The sequence below is a fragment of the Lolium rigidum genome, chromosome 6, assembly GCF_022539505.1.
Source record: "Lolium rigidum isolate FL_2022 chromosome 6, APGP_CSIRO_Lrig_0.1, whole genome shotgun sequence".
NCBI lineage: Eukaryota > Viridiplantae > Streptophyta > Magnoliopsida > Poales > Poaceae > Lolium > Lolium rigidum.
The window spans coordinates 346679693-346693932 of NC_061513.1; the positions used below are offsets into that span (position 1 = coordinate 346679693).

The 14240-nt window shown below is 43.7% G+C and overlaps 1 protein-coding gene across 1 annotated transcript; it reads right to left on the reverse strand.

Moving 5' to 3' along the window:
• Positions 1–622: 622 nt before the first annotated feature.
• On the reverse strand, positions 623–4553 carry LOC124667481. Its single transcript, XM_047204751.1, has 7 exons — positions 3145–4553; positions 2419–2446; positions 2245–2306; positions 1647–1741; positions 1300–1367; positions 1102–1206; positions 623–1017 (listed from the first exon to the last, which is right to left on the reverse strand). Exons 1-7 carry the CDS (start codon positions 4424–4426, stop codon positions 666–668), a joined length of 1992 nt encoding a protein of 663 aa, XP_047060707.1. The 5' UTR covers positions 4427–4553; the 3' UTR covers positions 623–665.
• Between the last annotated feature and the right edge of the window lie 9687 nt (positions 4554–14240).

Genomic DNA, 14240 nt, shown 5'->3' on the forward strand with positions numbered 1-14240 from the left:
TGCCCTTCAGGATTTGCAAGAATTTCCGCACACTAGTGTGACACGGCACCGTAAAACAAATTCGGTGCCAGACCTAGCCGCCCCTCTGGCGATCTAGGGTTTATGCTCTGACCGTCATCTCTCCGGCGGGGATTCTTCTCGTTCTCGATCGGGGCTCGTCTCCGGGGTCGACTCCGTCTCCACTTCCTGGTTCTCGCAACTCGGCCCCTCCATAAAAAGGCTGGTCGCGGGGATTCGTAAAGACGAGTTTATGTGTTAATTTTGTCAGTGGTATAGGACATTTCCTCAATAATCTCGCACGAGTTTGACCTAGAAGTTGCAGCAATAATCTGCATTACTGTGTTAGGAAAAACATACTGTATTTCTTTATAGCTAAATCGCCATGGGGAGGAGTATACTCGTTGTACCACATTGCGACTGGATACTGCAAAGTATCAACTGCATCCTATATATACAACAAAGTATCAACTGTATCTTATATACAGTACAACAGTCACATGCTTAATGTTCGGTCTCTCAACTAATAATTATACATTTGGGAGCTTCGAAAGGCAAGCATCACCACATGCCATCTTGTTCATCAGATGTGAAGACCAAAGTCCAGAGCACGGCCGGGCCACCTCTATCATGCACAGAAATCAAAGAAACCTGAAAAGACACGGAATCTATTGCACAGCAGGGTGATGACCTAGCAATTTCAGAACGACTGGCGTCAGTAAGTAAGCCGAGAGGAGCCAAAATATCATAAGAAAATACGAAGGGTTTTTCGACTGTCTGAGTTGGTGGCCATCTGGAACCGCCGCTTGTTCGACAAGGCAACATGACAACTGGTTCCGCTTATTCCCCTCATTGTTATTTTGCTTGGTCCTCTCATTAAACCAACCATAAGACATGTCCGTGGTATGGCCTGGCATCATCTGACCTGGCTTATGACAAAGTTCAGATTTAGCTCTCCGTCTTTCCTCGTGGCAGGCATCTGCAAGCACCCTCACGGTTGCCGGCACAGTGCGCAGAAAACTGAAAAGAGATGAGAAAATGTACCATCAGTAAATGATTTTCTTGATAATAATGAAGTAGAGAAAGGTCTTTTCATTTTCTAACCTGTCTAATGCTCCAAGGGCAACACTTATTCTGCTCCTCAGTGCTTCGGTACATGACAATGGGTCACTTGGAGACTTCAGTTGCACGTCAAAATCTTCTAAGGCTCTAGGGAAGAACAGAAAGTATATTAATCAGATATAAGAGGCTAAGTCGATTCCAAAACGAGTGCATTTGAAAAATGGTTCCTCACGCACGTACCGTGAGCAAATATCGGCAGCTTTTGAGGTGGTTTCACTTTCACCATAACCAGATGCATCTTTTACCACCTGCATCAAGATTTTTTTTCTCAAGGATTCATTCAGGTGACTTCAGATTTGGAATCAATCAATGGCACAATTTGAATATAATAATTGCACGCGCTACGGATGGCTTTCCATTTAGTTTGCACTCTGAAGAGGGGATACAGAATTTCAAGCTTGTGAAGCAATGATGCATGCATAATTTGAAGAAACGAAAAAGATGAAAGTATATGACGATAAAAAGCATGATGCACTCATAACGTGAAACCATGGACCAAGTCCATGAGCCACGAGAATGTAACTTACTTCTTGGATATCTAAAAGCAGAGATGATACTGGCCGAGAGTGGAGTAAAGATCTGCACTCATCGTAAGTTGCCCCCTCAGATTCCAAGCATTTATCTACAAAGGTATCAGACAGATGTGAATCTTTTTGTCATGACAGTCAATTCAAAACAACTTACTTGCATAACATTTCACTAATTACACAATACAAAAAAGGATGAAATTACATGAAAGTTTGAATGATTAACATGACTAGAACAAGCAATTAGAGTAATGCTACACATTAAATTGACAAGACATTTCCAGAGAGTGATTGGGAAATTATTCTAGATCGAAACTCTAAGAATTCACTTGGTAAATGTTGGTTGCATATCTATACTTGCAGACAGGGGCGGAGCCACACCCCTGGCAACAGGGGCCATGGCCCGGGGTGTGAGGCTGAATTCCCTCCTTTACTTTAGCACCAAGCAGCATATTTAGTACAGTTTGACATTGTTTGCACTATTTTGCACTCTTTGGCCCTGGACCTGGTCAGATCCTAGCTCCGCCCTGCTTGCAGATGTATACTGAACCAAAAAAAATAAAAGGCCAGTATAGAAATATTTGAACTCGTCACTTACCAAGTTCCATAAACCAGTCTTGAGTCAACATCACTTGCAGAACACAATCCGCCATACTAATACTGTCAAAAAAATCCAACAGAAGTAGCAGCAGCAGCAGACAAAATCAGCAAGATGTCATACAAAGCAAACATCAAATACTCGAACAGCTAAAGGCAGCAATATCTGAATTACCTCTTAAAGTTCTGGGTCACGTCATCCTCTGCAAAAATTGGACCAAAAAGTTACATACAAAAACATCAGAGAAAAATGCATATAACTTCACAAGGGGGCAATTTTTATGTGGTAGGACCTCGATCAGAGTCCTCTCGCTACTATTGGATCGAGTCACAAAAAGATCGTGAACCAAAATTTGGGACAAGAACCTAGTTGTCATATAAGTTGCTCTCTACTCTTCTTTCAACTTTCACCACTGTCTCATAGGCAACATATGCAAGTGCACAACCACAGTTACAGTGGTGAGCTACTTAAGCACTTAGCTAGCGAAAGATTTGGGCATAGGATAACTCAACAAATATCATGAATGAAATGGCCTAACGATTAACCTTAAACCTCTGTTTAGAGTATCAGAAGTTGTTTCACCTTGCATGCTTGTGCCCAACTAAAACATGGCCCTTAAGGCACTTGTTGTTTGTTTATTTTCAACTAGTAGCAGACTTTTTGAGCATGGGATGTAGCATCATGCCCGTTTATAGTGCATAATAGGTACGAATAAATAGAAATGCAGTGCCCTAGTTGACTTTGAAGGTTCATAATTAAGAAGCTAAAGGCAATAAACGCGAAGAGTTCACTGTCAATAGTGCCCATACTGAAACATGCACAGTTAACCAACACACATCGAAGAGTCCCAAATGGAGATTTTTTGTGTAGATTGCATGAGGATAAAGAAGAGAGAATCACCTGGGATCAGCTCCAGGTACTTAGGGAAGGTACATGGATAGTGCCATGCAGCAAGAGTGTTGTTGCCCTCGATAGAACACGGCGCGATTGCTTCCACAGCCATATGTTTCATGTCAACACTGAGGACCCAGGCCTTGACGTCTTCACAGTTCAACTTACACAGCACGTAAAGGAAATCGTCGTCCTCCTTGGTCAGCGTGGGGGTATAGAAAACCAGTTTCTTGAGTTCTAGTTCTTTGGTCCTGTCATTCCACAGCTCGGGCAATAAATCAGAATAGCTTGGGTGAACAGAGATGTTGGCAACATGAAGCGACGAGCGCACATGCCAATCGTCCCCATCTACGTCTCTATTCCATACGGTGGCTTTCCAACCTTGATTGCCCAAGCTCCTGCGACCACGGTCGTCAAACTCGACCTCGACGAACTTGATAAAGTTGCTGCAGCCAGCAGAGACATCACAACAGTATTCCGGGGCAATGTAAGGGTATCCTTTGTGATCCATGTTGCAAACCCTTGACGCGGGCAAGGGGATGTACTTGATGCCAGGGCAGTCGCTGAAGACGTCGCGAACAAGAAGAATACCCCAGGAGAGGTCGACAAAGCCCAGGGAGCTTGCTCCGACCTTGATCACCTTGGAGGTGGCATGGCTAGCTTTAGCTAGCAGTTTCTGATCATCTTCTGACAAGCCCGGCAAGTCGACCTTGCTGCTCCATGCCCGCGTCAGGGACGAGAAGAGGTGTAGGTCGTAGTACCTAGCCTTGTCACGGTGGTTCGATCTCCTATGCAGGAAGACGACGGCATAGCGCTCGCTGCCACAGGGCAAGAGGGCAGATAGACCGTTTGGTCTGGCGATGTCTGGGTCCGGAACGGGGTGCAGAGACGGCTTCCCGGGGCCGGCTCTGTAGACGAAGCGGTGGGTGCATCTCCGGCCAGGGTCTCTGGATGTCCGGCCAGGAAGGGGGGTAAAGTCGACGGAGAAGAGGACGAGGGCGGCGTCGGCGCAGGTGACGTAGGGCTCTAGGGCGAAGTCCTTGGCGTCGAGGCCGGGGCAGTGGACGGAGAAGTAGGAGACTCCCGGCGGGTCGACGAGCCAGAAGGAGACCTGGATGGGCTGGCCCTCCGTGGTGCGGCACTCGGCGGTGGTCGCGTTCCGGTGTCCGAAGATGCGCGCCGAGTTGTGGAGTAAGACCCAGTCTGGTCGGCTGGAGCGCCGTGTGGTGCCGCCGGCGACGCGAGGGTCCATCGGGGCGGAGAAGCGGAAGGAGGCGGGGGGAAGCACCATTGGATCTGGCGGCGCAAGCTGGGCAGTGGGGATTTGGGAAGTACGCTACACTGAATCGACAAGTTCTAAACGATGGTGATTGGCGGTGGTACGAGGTGGCGGAGTGGACTCAGGCAGCGGCAAAGATTTGGGCGTTCGCCGGTGCCGGCGAACGGTGTTGGACACTTTCTTTTCGTTTGGACCGGGGAAGACGGGGGAAGAGATTTTATTTTGGTTGCCAGGTGCCGACCGATTAGATTCCGAACAGAAAGAGATTTTATTGTGATCCGGGCTCCGTCGGTATGGTTCATGGCCGCTGACTCACTGATCCAACGGATGACACCCCACTCCCTCAACCCTCTTTTTTCTGTGAAACACAATACACACATAGACGCTCACATATATACACTGAATCGACAAGTTCTAAACGATGGTGATTCGCGGTGGTACGAGGCGGCGGAGGGGACTCGGGCAGCAGAGAAGAGGCTCGACTGTTGGTTGTCCGGGGCGAACGTCGGCGACGGGCTGCGGCCTGCGGGGTGAGGGTTTTCGCTCCTCTTTTCGGGCCTGCGGACGAAATCGCCTCTCGCAGCTTCAGTGGTCTAATTCAAATTTCACTCGCGGCTGAAGTCGAAAACAACCGAAATTTCACACCAAAGGCATGATTAAAGCGGCAATTCCTATTTGACGCCTCCTTCACCGGTTAGTGTCGATATGCCCATGTGAATGAGTGGTTGGGCCGAGGCTTGTTAGTAGCGGACGGGGCCATAGACATCAGGGAAGAAGTCGCTGGAGAGCAGGAAGACGCGCCGAAATCAACCTCGCCACCGACGGGGACAACGCGGCTGGCACGGCGTCGCCGACTAGGCGAGGGATGGACCTCACCGGAGACGGGGAGGATGCGGCTCGCCGCGGTGTCGCCAAAGAGGCGAGGAAGAGAACTTAGCGGGCTTAGGGTGGGGTGCAGGTGCGGGGAGCTCGCCGGCGGTAGGATCTTAGGGTTTAGGTGCGGGGTCTAAGGAGCCGGCTGGAGATGTGTGTGTGTGTGGCAGGGGGTTAGAGGGAGGTCGGGGTGGTGGGTTGTGGTGGAGGAGGGCGGAGCGGCGAGGCAACGCGTCAGCGGTGCCCGCCGATGGTGCCGGAAGCTGGCAACCTGGCCGACGGTGGCAGCGTGGGGACTGGATCGGAGAAGAAGCGGGAGGAAGGAGAAGAAGATGGGGCCCATGAGGCGTTGTTGCGTGCGTAGTGGTGCTTGCCGACGCTGAACGCGTCAAATATGAGCCCCCAGTTAAAGCCCTATGTCCATGTACACCTCTTTCAGAGTTCTTGGGCTAGCTTTGTGCGGGCCAAGAGGATGGATGTGTTTGAGTATATACACAGGAGTTTCACCGTTACTTTTTGAGAAACAATAATCGAATAAGATTGCATCTTCTTCAACACCGTTGGTCGTAGATGATGAAGAAACCAATATCGATAGTGAGCTTGAAATTGAAGATACAACACCACATCCACTTTCACCCAAACAACCAAATACAAGATCATATGATGCTCACTTTCTTACACATGATCGGGGGAAAAGATTCCTATTTGAAGTTATGATGTTAATATTCAAGATGATGTTCGGAGAGGATATATTCTAAAAGGTCCATGCCAACCATATGAGCATGCTTTCCCAACAACAACAAAAGAAGGGTAAAAACCGGAACTTTAGTTTGTTTGTTTTCAATCTCAACTTTATGGTTCTTGTTCTTGGCTACACAAATGATTTGTCTATATCTTTGCAAAAGAGGATCAAGATATTGTCAATGCAATGAAGCTTGTTGGATTGGCAAAGGATAAAATTAAGGATATGAGGTCATCAGTTGGATGGGAAATTCGCAAAGGTGACATTCATTTGCAACAAACATGGCATTGAAGTTCCTTCACCTGAGTCCAATTATGTGGCTCATGGAAGATCACAGCAGTATTATGAAAACCAAACAAATGATGATCATAATAGAAGAGAAGTGTATCTTGCACTACTAGGAATAGCTTATAGACCCAGAGTTACCGCCAGCACGCCAAATATATTGTACACCGGTGCTATTTACCGCTGACGTACCACTTATTTGGTGCACCGGTGATACTCTAACTTCGCCAGCATACGTGCATTTTTGTGCGCCATTGATATTGGACGTTCTGCCCAGGTTGATACGCCAGGCTGCACTGTCGGCATCCTAAAAAAAGTGTGCGCCAATGATATTGGAGGTTCTAGCCTAGGTTGCATTGTCGGCGTCCTAAAAAAGTGTGCGCCAACGACATGAGGACCTCCTTGTACCACGTCCCCCGCACCTGATGAATGTAAAATGCATACATGAACTTTATAATTTATTGACACATATTTCCATATATTTGCATCTTATATAATATTATTTCCATGTTTTATATTGTTTTTGGGGATTTTCTAAACAATCCCATCTCCTTGGGTTTTAACTCTCTGGCAGAAAACATCTTATGTTAGTATTTTTGACTTTTCAGAAGCTACAAGACTTAAAAAGGGCAAGGTTAGAGGCCACGCTTAGGAATTTTCGATACAAACAAAATAAGCTAAAGTGGGAAACAAGAGGAGGTCAATGGGCTGGGAGATAGGGCCAGTAGCATGCCCTCCCCCTTTGGGCGCGTGATACGTCTCCAACGTACCTATAAGTTCTGATGTTCCATGCTTGTTTTATGACAATATCTACATGTTTTGCTCACACTTTATAATGTTTTTATGCATTTTCCGGAACTAACCTATTAACGAGATGCCGAAGGGCCAGTTGCTGTTTTCTGTTGTTTTTGGTTCCAAAAAGGCTGTTCGGGCAATATTCTCGGAATTCGACGAAATCAACGCCCAGAACCTTATTTTTCCCGGAACCTTCCAGAAAGTCAGAGGGGGACCAGAGGGGTGCCATGGGGGCCCACACGTGGTGGCGGCGCGGCCTAGGAGGGGGGCGCGCCACCCTAGTGTGAGGAGGCCCCGTGGCCCCTCCGACTCCGACTCTTCGCCTATTTAAGCCGTCCTGACCTAAAACATCGATACCGATTGACGAAACTCCGAGAAAGACTCCGGGGCGCCGCCACCATCGCGAAACTCCAATTCGGGGGACGAAGTCTCGTTCCGGCACCACTGCCGGGACGGGGAAGTGCCCCGGAAGCCATCTCCATCGACGCCACCGCCTCCATCATGCTCCGTGAGTAGTTCCCCCATGGACTACGGGTTCTAGGCTGTAGCTAGTTGGTACTCTCTCCCCCATGTACTTCAATACAATGATCTCATGAGCTGCCTTACATGATTGAGATTCATCGATGTAATCGGTGTTGTGTTTGTTGGGTTCCGATGGATTGTTACATTATGATTAGTATATCTATAAAGTTTGTGAAGTTATTGTTTTTTGCAATCTTGTTGTGTTTAATGCTTGTCACTAGGGCCCGAGTGGCATGATCTTAGATTTAAGCTCTATACTTATTGCTTAGATTGTATCTACAAGTTGTATGCACATGTCTATGTCTGGAACCAAAGGCCCCAAAGTGACAGAAATTGGGACAACTGGAGGGGAAGGCTTAGATATGAGGATCACGTGTTTTCACGGAGTGTTAATGCTTTGCTCCGGTGCTCTATTAAAAGGAGTACCTTAATTTCCGGTAGATTCCCTAGAGGCCCGGCTGCCACCGGCTGGTAGGACAAAAGATGTTGTACAAGTTTCTCATTGCGAGCACGTATGACTATATATGGGAAACATGCCTACATGATTAATAATCTTGATGTTACTGTCTTAATGCTATTTCAATCCTATCAATTGCCCAACTGTAATTTGTTCACCCAACACTTGTTATTGGAGAGTTACCACTAGTGTAGATAGGCTGGGAGCCCCGGTCCATCTCTCATCATCATATACTCGTTCTACATGACATTGGAAGTAGTATCAACTATTTTACGGTGCCATTGCTCTCATATTACTGCTTCTGCTGCTGTATTCTTGTTACTACTTGCTCTCATATTACTGCTTGCTTTCACATCACCCACTGTTACTAGTGCTTTTCCAGGTGCAGCTGAATTGACAACTCGGTTGTTAAGGCTTATAAGTATTCTTTACCTCCCCTTGTGTCGAATCAATAAATTTGGGTTTTACTTCCCTCGAAGACTGTTGCGATCCCCTATACTTGTGGGTTATCAAGACTGTTTTCTGGCGCCGTTGCCGGGGAGGCATAGCTTTACTCATAAGTTCACCTGGGGAGTACACTCCACCTCTCTCTCTGTTTTATTTTGTTTTGTTTTGCTTAGTTTACTTTTGCCTAGTTTATTTGTGCTTAGTTTATTTCTGTCTAGTATTATTTTGCTTAGTTTACTTTTGTCTAGTTTCTTTTTGTTTTGTTTTATTTTCCCTATATACCCAAAAATCCATAAAAATTTAAAAAACCGAAAAATTAAAAACTGTTGTTATGGGAGAACCCACAACCTATTTGGAGCTTACTGAATTATATAATAATTATAGAGAATCAAGAACGGGTAAAGTTATGAGTGTTTGTGATAGAAAAATTGAATACAATTGCTAAAATCTTGCTTAAACGCCATGATATAAGCTGTTGCTCTAAACAGGATACTAAACATCTTAAATTTCAATGTGGCTTTAGTGAGGAAGTTTTAATTAAGAACTATAATTGGAATAGCTATATTCATCTTGGGTTCGAAGAGGTAGAACAATTTGTCATATTTATGGGAGCCTCTGAGATAGAATCCTTCATTGCTAAAAATTATGAAACTTGTGTTGTTTGTAAGGACCTTAAAGATTATGTCTCTTCTATCCTTAATTTTTTCATAGAAAGCTACAGTGATAATCCTTATATCATTGATTATAAAGAGAGACTCATTAATGCACAAGAATACACTCACAATTTGCAGGAACCAGTGGAAGAAGAAATTGATGAACCTGAAAGCTCATTGGATGAAAAAGAGGAGGAAATTGATGAACCTGAAAGCTCATTGGATGAAAAAGAGGAGGAAATTGATGAACCTGAAAGCTCATTGGATGAAAAAGAAGAGGAGATTGATGAACAAAAGGAGGAAGAATGGATTAGCTACCCATGCCAACCTTCTAATGAGAGTAACTCTTTATCTCTTACACTATTTGATTGTCCTCCATGCTTACCAAAGGAGGATGAATGTTATGTTCCTGTGGATTCTCTTGAAATATTCCCTATGAGTAAAACTTGTGAGAATAATTATGCTCATGTTATCTATGATAATCCATGCTATTTTGATAAATCTTATGATAATGCTTTGTTTGTGCACGATGTCGAAATGCATGGTACTAAAGAGTTTTGCTTAGCAAATGTTTATGATAAATCTCTAGATGATGGTCCTATGCTACTTGATAAATTTAATTGTACTACTAATGAAAATGGGATTGGAAAGGTCTTGACTTTATCTATGAGTCTCATATCTTTTGAGATTGATCAATCATCTTGTTACATTATTGATAAAAGTGGGTTTGAAAGTTTTAATCCTATTATTTCTGAGCTTGATAAAAATTATGTGTTTGTGAATCATGAAAAGCATGTTGTATGTGATAGTTATGTTGTTGAGTTTGTTCATGAAGCTACTGAAAATTATTATGAGAGAGGAAAATATGGTTGTAGAAATTTGCATGGTACTAAAACACCTCTCTATATGCTTAAAATTTTGAAGTTACTCTTGTTTTACCTTCTTATGCTTGTCACTTTGTTCTTCATGAATTTATTTGTGTACAAGACTCCTATGCATAGGAAGTGGGTTAGACTTAAATGTGTTTTGAATTTGCTTCTTGATGCTCTCTTTTGCTTCAACTCTTATTTCTTGCGAGTGCATCATTAAAATTGCTGAGCCCATCTTAATGGCTATAAAGAAAGCACTTCTTGGGAGATAACCCATGTCTTTATTTTACTACTGTTTTGTTGTGTCTTGGAAGTTGTTACTACTGTAGAAACCTCTCCTTATCTTTATTTTATTGCAATGTTGTGCCAAGTGAAGTCTCTAATAGAAGATTGATACTAGATTTGGATTACTGCGCAGAAACAGATTTCTTGCTGTCACGAATCTGGGTATGATTCTCTGTAGGTAACTCGGAAAAATCTGCCAATTTACGTGAGTGATCATCGAGATATGTACGCAACTTTCATTAGTTTTGAGTTTTTTTATTTGAGCAACGGAAGTACCACTTAAAAATTCGTGTTTACTGGCTGTTCTGTTTTGACGGATTCTGTCTCTGTTTTTTGCATTGTCTCTTGTGGACTTTAAGCAAGGCTTTCTAGACGTGGAGAGCTGTAGCTAATGTTTTATTGAGTTCTTGCAATGTGTCACTACAGGGCTAAAGTGGATTAAAGTTTTTTTTGAGTACTAACCCCTCTAATGAAGTTTATGAGAAGTTTGGTGTGAAGGAAGTTTTCAAGGGTCAAGAGAGGAGGATGATATATGATCAAGAAGAGTGAAAAGTCTAAGCTTGGGGATGCCCCCGTGGTTCATCCCTGCATATTTCAAGAAGACTCAAGCTTCTAAGCTTGGGGATGCCCAAGGCATCCCCTTCTTCATCAACTTATCAGGTTTCTTCTATTGAAACTATATTTTTATTCGGTCACATCTTATGTGCTTTACTTGGAGCGTCTGTGTGTTTTTATTTTTTGTTTATGTTTGAATAAATTTGGATCCTAGCAATCCTTGTTTGGGAGAGAGACACGCTCCGCTTTTTCATATGAACACTCGTGTTCTTCGCTCTTACTTTTAATGTTCAATGACAAAAGTTGGAAGCTATTTCATTTATTGCTATTTGGTTGGAAACAGAAAATGCCTCATATTGTCTTGAATAATTTGATAATTGGCAATTGTTTTGAGCTCTCAAGTAGGTCATGATTAAGCTCTTGCATCATGTAGTTTAAACCTATTAGTGGAGAACTACCGTAGAGCTTGTTGAAATTGGTTTGCATGATTGGTCTCTCTAAGGTCTAGATATTTTACGGTAAAAGTGTTTGAGCAACAAGGAAGACGGTGTAGAGTTTTATAATGCTTGCAATATGTTCTTATGTAAGTTTTGCTTGTACCGGTTCATACTTGTGTTTGCTTCAAACAACCTTGCTAGCCCAAGCCTTGTACTGAGAGGAAATGCTTCTCGTGCATCCAAAACCTTGAGCCAAAACCTATGCCATTTGTGTCCACCATATCTACCTACTATGTGGTATTTCCTGCCATTCCAAGTAAATACTTCATATGCTACCTTTAAACCTTCAAAATGCTTCTCAATTTGTGTTGATGTTTTATAGCTCATGAGGAAGTATGTGGTGTTTATCTTTCGATCTTGTCATTTACTTCGGACAGACTTTCACCAATGGACTAGTGGCTTCATCCGCTTATCCAATAATTTTGCAAAAAGAGCTGGCGCGGGGTTCCCAGCCCCCAATTAATCAACTTTCATTAATAATTCTCTTCACATGTTTTGCTCTGATTCATCGGTAAGCAACTTAATTTTGCAAATAGACACTCCTTCATGGTATGTGAATGTTGGAAGGCACCCGAGGATTCGGTTAGCCATGGCATGTGAAAGCAAAAGGTTGGGAGGAGTGTCAACCATAAATAAAACTAAAATACATGTGTAAACAAAAGAGAAGAGGGATGATCTACCTTGCTGGTAGAGATAACGTCCTTCATGGGAGCCGCTCTTGAAAGTCTGGTTGATGAGGTAGTTAGAGTGCCCACTACCATTCGTTGACAACAACAAACACCTCTCAAAACTTTACTTTTATACTCTCTATATGATTTCAAAACTTAAAAAGCTCTAGCACATGATTTAATCCCTGCTTCCCTCTGCAAAGGGCCATTCTTTTACTTTATGTTGAGTCAGTTTACCTACTTCCTTCCATCTTAGAAGCAAACACTTGTGTTAACTGTGCATTGATTCTTACATACTTGCATATTTGCATTCATCATATTACTTTGTGTTGAAAATTATCCATGAGATATGCATGTTGAAAGTTGAAAGCAACTGCTGAAACTTAAATCTTCCTCGATCTGTGTTGCTTCAATGCCTTTACTTTAAATTTATTGCTTTATGAGTTAACTCTTATGCAAGACTTTTGATGCTTGTCTTGAAAGTATTATTCATGAAAAGTTTTGCTATATGTTATCTATTTGTTAGCAACTATAGATCATTGCCTTGAGTCACTGCATTCATCTCATATGCTTCATAATAGTATGATCAAGGTTATGTAAGTAGCATGTCACTACAGAAATTACTCTTTTTATCGTTTACCTACTCGAGGACGAGCATGAACTAAGCTTGGGGATGCTGATACGTCTCCAACGTACCTATAATTTCTGATGTTCCATGCTTGTTTTATGACAATACCTACATGTTTTGCTCACACTTTATAATGTTTTTATGCATTTTCCGGAACTAACCTATTAACGAGATGCCGAAGGGCCAGTTCTTTGTTTTCGTTGTTTTTGGTTCCGGAAAGGCTGTTCGGGCAATATTCTCGGAATTCGACGAAATCAACGCCCCGAACCTTATTTTTCCCGGAACCTTCCGGAAAGTCGGAGGGGGACCAGAGGGGTGCCCTGGGGGGCCCACACGTGGTGGCGGCGCGGCCCAGGAGGGGGACGCGCCACCCTAGTGTGAGGAGGCCCCGTGGCCCCTCCGACTCCGACTCTTCGCCTATTTAAGCCGTCCTGACCTAAAACATCGATACCGATTGACGAAACTCCAGAAAGACTCCGGGGCGCCGCCACCATCGCGAAACTCCAATTCGGGGGACGAAGTCTCGTTCCGGCACCTGCCGGGATGGGGAAGTGCCCCGGAAGCCATCTCCATCGACGCCACCGCCTCCATCATGCTCCGTGAGTAGTTCCCCCATGGACTACGGGTTCTAGCTGTAGCTAGTTGGTACTCTCTCCCCCATGTACTTCAATACAATGATCTCATGAGCTGCCTTACATGATTGAGATTCATCCGATGTAATCGGTGTTGTGTTTGTTGGGATCCGATGGATTGTTACATTATGATTAGTCTATCTATAAAGTTTGTGAAGTTATTGTTGCTACAATCTTGTTGTGTTTAATGCTTGTCACTAGGGCCCGAGTGGCATGATCTTAGATTTAAGCTCTGTACTTATTGCTTAGATTGTATCTACAAGTTGTATGCACATGTCTATGTACGGAACCAAAGGCCCCAAAGTGACGAAATTGGGACAAGCTGGAGGGGAAGGCTTAGATATGAGGATCACATGTTTTCACGGAGTGTTAATGCTTTCCTCCGGTGCTCTATTAAAAGGAGTACCTTAATTTCCAGTAGATTCCCTAGAGGCCCGGCTGCCACCGGCTGGTAGGACAAAAGATGTTGTACAAGTTTCTCATTGCGAGCACGTATGAATATATATGGGAAACATGCCTACATGATTAATAATCTTGATGTTCTGTCTTAATGCTATTTCAATCCTATCAATTGTCCAACTGTAATTTGTTCACCCAACACTTGTTATTGGAGAGTTACCACTAGTGTAGATAGGCTGGGAGCCCCGGTCCATCTCTCATCATCATATACTCGTTCTACATGACATTGGAAGTAGTATCAACTATTTTACGGTGCCATTGCTCTCATATTACTGCTCTTGCTGTTGTGTTACTGTATTACTACTGCTCTCATATTACTGCTTGCTTTCACATCACCCCTGTTACTAGTGCTTTTCCGAGTGCGGCTGATTTGACAACTCAGTTGTTAAGGCTTATAAGTATTTACCTCCCCTTGTGTCGAATCAATAAATTTGGGTTTTACTTCCCTCGAAGGCTGTT

Bases quoted from the DNA above. Each gene is read 5' to 3' on its own strand.
- LOC124667481 (XM_047204751.1), bottom strand. From the start codon at position 4,426: ATGGTGCTTCCCCCCGCCTCCTTCCGCTTCTCCGCCCCGATGGACCCT. The intron at 2,307-2,418 runs GTAATTCAGATA...TTTTTTTGACAG, and splicing joins GTGACCCAGAACTTTAAGAG to TATTAGTATGGCGGATTGTG. The intron at 1,018-1,101 runs GTTAGAAAATGA...ATCTCTTTTCAG, and splicing joins GCCCTTGGAGCATTAGACAG to TTTTCTGCGCACTGTGCCGG.